This window comes from Zootoca vivipara, chromosome 4, assembly GCF_965207765.1.
Source record: "Zootoca vivipara chromosome 4, rZooViv2.hap1.1, whole genome shotgun sequence".
NCBI lineage: Eukaryota > Metazoa > Chordata > Lepidosauria > Squamata > Lacertidae > Zootoca > Zootoca vivipara.
The window spans coordinates 56,884,909-56,894,328 of NC_142587.1; the positions used below are offsets into that span (position 1 = coordinate 56,884,909).

Genomic DNA, 9,420 nt, shown 5'->3' on the forward strand with positions numbered 1-9,420 from the left:
GAAGCTCATGATTTCATGTGTAATGCTTACATCCACAGAAGATCATGTGACTGTAGCTGTTTACTACAGTCAAGTACAGTAAAATAATAATAATACTTCATTTGATATGGTTGGACTGAAACCAGGGAGTGCATTGGTCCATGTAGAGCATCCTTCCTAACTGAACATTTTAAGAATATGTAATAAATTTTACTATCATCACTGGTTGAAGGAAGAAGGTAAGTGGATTGATTCCCTTCTCTCAAATGGATTGTGCCTGGCAAGTTCATGTGTAGTCCCATTCCAGAAACAGTACAACACAGTGATGGCTGGACAAAGTACCATTGTGATCACAGGAATTGTTGGCTGTCGTATTCTGACTGCTCAATTTACTGGCCATATTTCTCCATACATCACAGATGTTGAGTGACATGTATCTATAATGGGAAGATTCATTGAGGAAGAGGAAGGAAGAAATCCATCAGACCATTTCTTAAAGCCACTGCTATATTATTACTAAGGCATTTGACATAATTGTTTCTAGAAGGATTATTATTATTATTATTATTATTATTATTATTAAAGAATATATTCCAAGCATTGTTTTCCTTTGTAGAAGTGTGAATAGATCGTATCCTGTCTTATTTGATCAGGCAGGACTTTATGTGGAAGTTACAAAAGCAGCCAACAACAATTTAATACTAACACCCAAGTAAGTATTCTAAACTTATGATAATGAACAATTTAAGCTGTGCTTAGGGCACATTCTTATTATTTCTTTAAATTCAGCTTGTCATATTATTCCTTCATCTTTTATAAAAAGGGATCATGCTAGTGGCATTAGGAGAGGGCTATGCAGAATCTGCAGGTCAGTCCCAATGGTATAGTGGATAATTTACATCCATTATTTTTTGCTTGCATCTCTTCTGCCAAAGTTAGTCTTCCTTTTTCTTCTCATGTGGCCAAGACTTCCATTTCCTGAAGGAAGCCTTCTTGCCTCTAACAGCTACCTTTTCTCTGCTTGTTAACTATGCTGGTATCTTCTTGGCCCTAGTAGTAACTCTTGAATTGTGGTATGCAGTCTACCTGAGCTTATTGTGATTTTGAACAACCTCCAAGTCCTCTGGAGATTTGACCCCGTTGACTTTGCCTTTCATCTTCCTTTTATAGCACTCTCCTCACAAGCAGTGTGTGAAGCAAGGCCAGTGAGGGGTATGGCCTGGGTTGAGGGCATACGGTTGGGCAGGCCTGGCTCTAGGGCTAGTCCTGGTGGCGCGGGGCCGGCAGGGGGGTGCTGCACAGCAGAGCCGCGCAGAAGCCATGCTGCGCGCTGCGCCTGCCCACCAGGGTGGGGGCACCGGAGTGATCTGCGTGCCAGGGCGCCCGACCTGCTTGAGACGGCCCTGTGGTTGGGGATAGGGTGGGAGGGGAGCTTCCAGGGCCAATAGTACCAGTTGCATCAGGTGGGAAGTTCTAGGGGATTGGCATAGGTGAGTAGGGGGTTGGCAATAGAGTGAGGGGTTGGTTGGAGGAGGCAGCCTTGGCAAGCAATGCAAGCAGGGGCAGAAGCCCCTAGTCTCTCACTGTGTGTATTCTTTTTTTTTCCATTTGTGCAGTTGTCTTCTATTTATCTGCAAATTTTTATGCATGATGCTTGTTGATATTTACTGATTTGTGATATGTTAACTAAAGGCACAGTCACAGCCTCTGGGGCTCAGATGAATTGCAGGCTAATGAAATATTCTTCAAGCCCCTGGATCACAGAAATACTACAGTCATTTTGAACTGTGGTCTTTTACTGTTGTGGAATCTATCTTCTTTTTTTCTTGACCAAATATTTCTCAATCTTCTGAGCAAAGCTAAGATAGTCCTGACAGAGCAGAGTTAGATCTATGTAAGTATTGCTTCCTAGCAAGCTAACATTTTAAAATCTTTGGTCACACTGATCTCTAGTGGCAAATGACTGTGTAAACATATAAGAAAGCAATACTGTTTTCTTACTAGAGTACTGAGAGTCTATAAACTATTGTAAAATGTGCATACTCCCTAATATTAATGATTAAGGGAGTACAGGGATTGAGGTGGCTTTTTTGTAGATTATCCAGCAGTGTAGACTTTACATAATCCTTAAAGATACTTGCATATTTTTAACAAAAAAAATTAAATGTATCTGGTGAGAAGCACCATGTCACTAACCTTATGGTGTTCCAACAGGTAATGAAAATCTGTTTTCACTAAACACCTTAAATACAATTACTGTGTTCTCATTCTAGGGCAAATTGTCTCAATAATTCAGTGATTCACCTGCAATGCAACAATAAACGTGAGTGTTTGAACATTCAAAAGTTTAGCACATAATGCCTGCACCACGTACATTTTCTCTTACCATATTATATGTAACAATATGGTTTTTTATAGTTAACATGTATAAAATAGATTTCACGGGAGCAAAATGTATTGTCAATCTTTGCTTAAGTTAGGGCACCAAAAGGCAGTGCAAATAAAATAATATTTAAGGGCTTCCAGAAAAAAACCATCTTCGTGCTACGTGAAGGCTCTAAGAAAGAGAAAGGATCTCCACTATGGGCAGTTGCCCCAAATATCTGCCTCAGATATCTGTATGTATAGTAGACTCAAATAATGTAGCTCTGGGTAGTGCTAGAGATCATAAACTGATCATAAAGAAGGCACTCTCAAATGAAATTCCAACACTTTGGAAAGTCATTATACTTCCTTCTTGATTTTGAGCCCCACAAATGACCTGGATTTAACTTTAACTTTTTCTTTTAATGGTAGCATGTGGGGAAAGGCTGATTACTCAGGAACATGGAATGAAAATTATAGGTGGTTCTGATGCTCCAGAAGGTGCTTGGCCTTGGATAGTCTCATTACGTTTCAATTCCAGGCCAGTTTGTGGAGCATCTCTTGTCAGCAATGAATGGCTGGTCTCTGCTGCACATTGTGTATATGGGTAAGCTTAATTCTATCCTTAATTTGTAATATGTACCGGGTTCTTTTACTTCTGGTAGCTTAGCAGGAATTAGGAATTTAGGAAGCTGTTTTATACCAAGTCAGACCATTAGTGCATTTTGCTTAGTATTCCTTGGCTTCTGTATGACGCTGTTTATTAATTTAGATTCTGTTTATGTTGTTGTTTTATTGCAATTTTAGCATGTTGCTTTGTGATTTCAAATAAAAGGTGGTATTAAAATACTTTAAATAGATAAACAATTTGTCAATGCTGACTGGCTATGGTTCTCTAGGTTTCAAACAGGGGTCTTTCCCAACCCTATGGGGACATAGCAGGGCGTGAGCCTGGGACCTTTTGCACATAGAGGTCAGTGCTCTACAACTGAACTATGGCGCTTAATTTGCCATTTTGGGGAGAGCCATAAGCTAACATAAAATTGGGGTTGAGTGGATAAATCAATCTGGCCCATCTTTCAGAGGCCACTTTTGTCAGGTACATGCCTGATTCTTCATTCTTTCCTTTGCAACCCCAGCTTTAATTTCATAGAAACATAGAATTATAGAGCTGAAAGGGGCCACAAAGGACTAGTCCAACCCCCTGCAATGCATGAATCTTTTTCCCACCATGGGGCTCAAACCCATGACCCTGAGATTAAGAGTCTCATGCTCTACCAGCTGAGCTAAACTGGGCTTGCAAAGGATGGATCTTTGCAGCCATGGCTTGAATTCAAGCTGGGGCTGCAAAGATTCCTGTCAAAACTCAGCACCACTTTCTGCAGAAATCAACTGCAGAAGCTCAGATTGGGAGCTCCTGCATAAATCCAGCAGGGCTAGGTTTTTGACACCAAAAACAGCCCTTCTTGCTGGGTAATATCAAGAATAAACTTTAAGGCTCCCAAAGATTTCTTTGCAGCCTTTGCTTTACTTGCCCCACACTTGATGTCATATGGCATCAGGTATGGAGCAGGTAGATGTGGCTTGGGGGAAATGGCCATGACGCAGTGTAGGACCCCATTACCTGTTTTAGTCCATGTCACTCTGATCTTGAATCATTGGGGGTGGGGTGCCCTACAGCTTGAAGCTGAAAAATCTTCAAACTCAGCAACATAAATGATCAGGGTTAGGGATCATATGAAATTTCATGTTATATCATTTCATTATATCAACATTTAATCCTGGCACTGCAAAGGGCTCATTATCCTTGTTGCATGCTGTGTTTCTTGTGATGAAGCTTAGCTCTAGTCAGGGCTGGCCCACCCATGCTGCTCCAGCAACAATAGCTACGGCACACTCCTTGGAGGCTGGATCCTCCACCTCCCTTGTAGCCCTTTGCTACCAGTGGCCTCTTGGAGTATAGGAGACACTACTGATTCCCTCCCTTCCCTAGAGAACAAATGGTGATGTCCCTCTGGGGTCTCCTGGAATCTTCACCCACCTGTTGTGATTATGCAGCTTTGAGAAAAGAGGGGTCTTTTTTATAGCAGTCAAAGGAAGAGGGCTCAGGAGTATATTATTGTGCTTTTATGACAAAGGCTAAATGACAGCTTGGTCAGTGACAAATGGGGTGCTTGCTAATACCACTTACACTGCAGAGTGCAATTCATTGCTCTAGTGGTCAAACACGAATACCTGGGCTTATTTTGCCTTACATGGATGGGTTGTATACTGGGCTGTGAAGCTGAATCTACCTTTATAACATATGAGGTCATTTCTTAATGACACCACTGGCAACATGTTGGATGAGTAATGCAGATACACTTAGCCTGGTGTAGCATATTTCATGTAGATAACTTTACATTAATCACTCGTTACTTGCTTATATCCCCTAACTGATGAGATATAAGGTTGCAAGTAAATTGAAGAATCATTAAACTGGATTCCATTTTTAGAAGTGAAGAGCTTTGACTGTATTAGATACATTACAATAAATATGTTCACATTCTGATAGACTGTTGAAGGTTTCAGTAACATGTAATCTGATCAACACTGATTAAAAAAACTGAACTGAAATGAAAAATAATCAACAGTTTATCAGCAAAATGTTAAATATTATATATATATATATATATAAATACTAGAAGGAAATGCCTGCCACTGCCCAAGTATTTTTAAAAACCAAGAAATATTGTGATTTTTAAATGAATAGTGTTGAGTTTCTGCTTGTCATGCCCAAAATTGGGTGAAGTCGATCCACTGATTGTCTCCAAAGAACCTAAGGGTAATTTTGACTCCACACACAGTTTCCCTTTACAACAAGATAACAATGCAGTTGCTTCTAATACAGGTACTACCTTAGCAATCTTTTAGATCTCCCCCAAAACCATTAACACCTCATTAACACATCAGCTCATAGTGATTTCAGCCCCAGAGTGTAACTGTCAGTAAAATAAAGCTATTGCTTTGTGTCAGCTCTATTGAAGGCAGCATTTTGTTAAAGAAAATAAAAAGCAACAGAAACTTTGATAGAGGCAGGAAGGGGGTATAGAAGCTGACCCAGGAAAGAGGGCAGCGATTTATGCATTTTGGTGCCACCCGCAATAGGGTGGGTCATAAAAAACTTTTTTTGGAAAATGTTTCCTCCCTTGATCTTATATTATACTATTATTTTCTGCAATATTTATTTAATTAAGATAAAACATGTTGATAATTTACATGAAAAACCAATGGTTTTGAACAAATTATATGGAACAATTAAGCAAACGGTGTACTAAACAAGTAAACATAAACATTAAACAATAAAACACCACTCATATTATGTGTTGCATCAAAACATCACATTATACTTAATTACTTAGGTATAAATTGTACTAAATGCTTCAAATGATATAATAAGAGCACATTACATGGTCCAGCTGCATTCAAATGACTGAGACTTGTGCATTAGTACATTGTGCAAAGTGGTGTAATAGTAGAAAGTAACAGAAATTACGTATCACAAATTGCTCAGATCTGTTATTTGATCACAGTTGGTTCTGACTCAGAATATTCTTTGTAATTCCTCAGGAGGAATTTAAAACCATCTCAGTGGAAAGCCGTTCTTGGTTCGCATAACAACCTGAATTTGTCATATCCTCAAATAGTCATTCAAGAGATTGATCAAATCATCATAAATCCCCATTACAATAAGCGAACGAAAGATAGTGACATTGCTTTAATGCATCTTCAAATCCGAGTGAATTACACAGGTGGGATCATTTTCTTTTCCTGGTTTCTTTCAAATGGTGAAGTGATTTAGAGTCAAATCTGGAAGAACTTTGGAAAGTTAAGATACTACATGTTTCCAATAAAATAATAAAATAGACCTGAGTACTTGATGCATTCTGGACTCACTGCTATGGAGGAGCTGCTTTTGTAATGACATCATAAAAGACTGGACACTGGAATTGAAACTGATTGATCATTTATTTTTCACAGATTACATTCAGCCCATTTGCTTCCCAGAAAAAAGCCAACAATTTTTGCCAGGAACTAATTGCTCCATTGCTGGCTGGGGGAGAACTACAAATCAAGGTACGTCATCACACTGTTAAAAGGCCCCATTAAAATCCGGAGCAGAACTTTTTCTGTCTCTGTGTTTTGGTATTTTCATGATGCAATCAATACAAGATACTTGGAGTAAATATATGTTTCTATGCAGAAAAATATTTTTCTTATAACTGTCACAGCACTAGATGCAATGGAACAAATTATACCTCCCACCCAGGAGAGCTGTTGGACCAAAGCGTGGGCCATAAGAAGAAAAGATAAGCCCCTTTTTTTTCCTGTGTGGGGCAAACAGCAGATTGGGTGTGGAGATTTTTATCTGGAAAATGTTGTAAAATGAATTAGTAATTTAGCCACCAAATTAGCAGATCAAGGTGACTGCTTTTCAATAATACATGGCATGTACCGGTAGTTTAGCCCTGAATAAGTAATGCACATTGCAAGCAATATGCATAGATTTGCACCAGTTAAAAAGGACAGAATGCAGTCAAGGCCAGGGTTAAGGAAATCAGGAAACATCAATACATGGTGCAAACACATAATGCCTCATTTCTCACGAATGCCCACCAATCCCGACAAGTTGCTCCATGGAGAAGAAAGTTGTTTTTCCATTCTGATATGTTAGTTTGCATGTTGGCCTCTGCTTCTAGACCATGGTTCACCACCAGCAGATGCACATGCGCCTACAAAGACCTTCTCTGTCATTCGCAAGGCATCTCTCCCCACTGAGGTTCATCTTGAAAGAAGCATTTTATTGTAGACAATGGAAGAGGTTGTGCTGTGCTTGGTTGCAGGAGGAGGGGTGCCCACAACAGTTTCTCTGGTTTGCAAATGTGCCCACAGACCCTCTGTTCTAGACTATGCTTTCAATTACATATATGTATAAACAAGGGGCTATACAGTATTTAAAGATACCAATAAATCAGAAACAGCAAAGAGTTTTCTGGCACTTTAAAAATACTAGCTGAGTTGTTGTCGCATTAGCTTTTATGGACCTGAGCCTATTTCACTCGATGCATCAAGTATTCTCCTCATTTGGCAAACACATAAATGTTTACAAACAATAAAAACTGTAAATCGAGGGCAATTCTAGTCTACAAAAGCTCGTGCCACAATAAATCTGTTTTGAATGTGTCACACGTTTTCAAACGGATATTCAGTTATCCTTTAGGAATTATTTGTGATTTGCAAGAAGTTAAAGATAATTTTCATTGAGAAATATATTGGCTAAATTTTTATGCAGTACCATCTATGTACTGACTGCACCAAAACCTGCTTAGGTTGAGCAAGTGGCTGCATGTTAGGACCCAAACATTTGGGGGAGAGTACCCTTTACCAAGGCTCAGAGATGCAGTTGGGACCAGCCAGCAACCTCATTTCAATGGAAGGTCAAATGGAGCTAAAATGCAAACCAACAATGAAAGCATTTCTTTGACACCCCACTCAGTCCTAACATGTTAATTTCAATGGGTCTAAGACTCTATGTGAATCAGAGAATTGAAGAGTTGGGATGGAACTCAAGAGTCATCTAGTACAGTATTTCTCAACCAGTGTGCCTCCAGATGTTTTGGGACCACAACTCCCATCATCCCTAGCTAGCAAGACCAGTGGTCAGGAATGATGGGAGTTGTAGTCCCAAAACATCTGGAGGCACACTGGTTGAAAAACACTGATCTAGTACAATCCCCTGCAACGCAGGAATCACAGCATAGCTCAGGCACCCCCAAACTTCGGCCCTCCAGATGTTTTGGACTACAATTCCCATCATCCCTGACCACTGGTCCTCTTAGCTAGGGATCATGGGAGTTGTAGGCCAAAACATCTGTAGGGCCGCAGTTTGGGGAAGCCTGGCATAGCTGAACACCACCCAAGCTGTGTGAATGTTAATAGTTGTGACAATGTTTGTTTTTAACAACTAAAAGGAGATGACTGAAGAATACCACCTGACTATGTTAGTCCAAACTTTAAGCCAGTCTGTGCATTATCACGGCTATGCTCATGTACACATCTGCTACAAGCTCATCTTGTTGACATTCTAAGAGTCTTGCTGCAACCCCAAATGTACAGACATAAGTAATTCTAAAAGAATTATTCAGGTTTCCCAAATGTGGATATTTAAAGTGTGTGTGTGTGTGTGCATACATATTTTCATTTCAGCAGAAAATGCCTGATATACATTGTTTCTTGCAGCAATTATGAAACTCTCTACTCATTATGGAAAGCGAGTATTCTAATTTTCTGCAGGCAGAATATATGAATAACTGCTAGCTGCTCATAGACTTCACTGGATTTATTAACATGGTAACACAGGCGGTATAAGGCACCTATAAACTATCTGTTGGAAACGGGCAATGTTAGAATGAATGAAAATATTGCTTGAAGAACTTGTTTTACATTATGCATCAGGCTCATTCAATGCATATGTTTAAACAGGTTCTGTGGCAAGCATATTGCAGGAAGCAGAAGTCCCTCTTATAACACATGAGAAATGCCAGCAATTGATGCCTGAGTACAATATTACTGAAAATATGATATGTGCAGGATATGATGAAGGAGGAACTGATTCCTGTCAGGTAAAATTGATAACATATGTCTTCTCTGCTACAATACAGCTGGGAAAACCCAGCCAGACGGGTGGGGTATAAATAAATTATTATTATTATTAGGCACATTTTTTATTCTCTGATCATTACTTATGGTGCTAAATGTTCTATATAGTAATTTGATAACCAATATGTGGGAAATCATTACTTAACTTGGGAGCTTTCTTTAAGGACAGCATCATTATCAGCAGCACCATTATCTTATTGCTTTCAGTTTTTCTCATTTATGACCTTAGCATACTTGATTTTATTTAGAGAAACAGCAACCTCTAGGCCCTGCCACCTCCAAGGGAATACAAAGCAACTACTGATATCATTGCAGGCCATGGGCTACTGTAATCCTCAGATTGTTTCTAAAGATATCCTGCCGTCTAAGAAAGGCAAT

The 9,420-nt window shown here is 39.4% G+C and overlaps 1 protein-coding gene across 2 annotated transcripts in view; it reads left to right on the forward strand.

Moving 5' to 3' along the window:
- The window catches only part of TMPRSS15 (transmembrane serine protease 15), a 64,061-nt gene that overhangs the window by 52,651 nt on the left and 1,990 nt on the right, over nucleotides 1-9,420 (forward strand). Inside the window, exons 20-25 of one of the 2 annotated variants that reach the window (XM_035114992.3) lie at nucleotides 596-691; nucleotides 2,253-2,302; nucleotides 2,776-2,950; nucleotides 5,953-6,134; nucleotides 6,364-6,459; nucleotides 8,866-9,005. In XM_035114992.3, the coding sequence (XP_034970883.3) occupies nucleotides 596-691; nucleotides 2,253-2,302; nucleotides 2,776-2,950; nucleotides 5,953-6,134; nucleotides 6,364-6,459; nucleotides 8,866-9,005 (739 nt within the window). Of the gene's footprint in view, nucleotides 1-595; nucleotides 692-2,252; nucleotides 2,303-2,775; nucleotides 2,951-5,952; nucleotides 6,135-6,363; nucleotides 6,460-6,586; nucleotides 9,006-9,420 lie in introns of those variants that run through there. The other variant, XM_035114993.3, reaches the window with a different exon arrangement.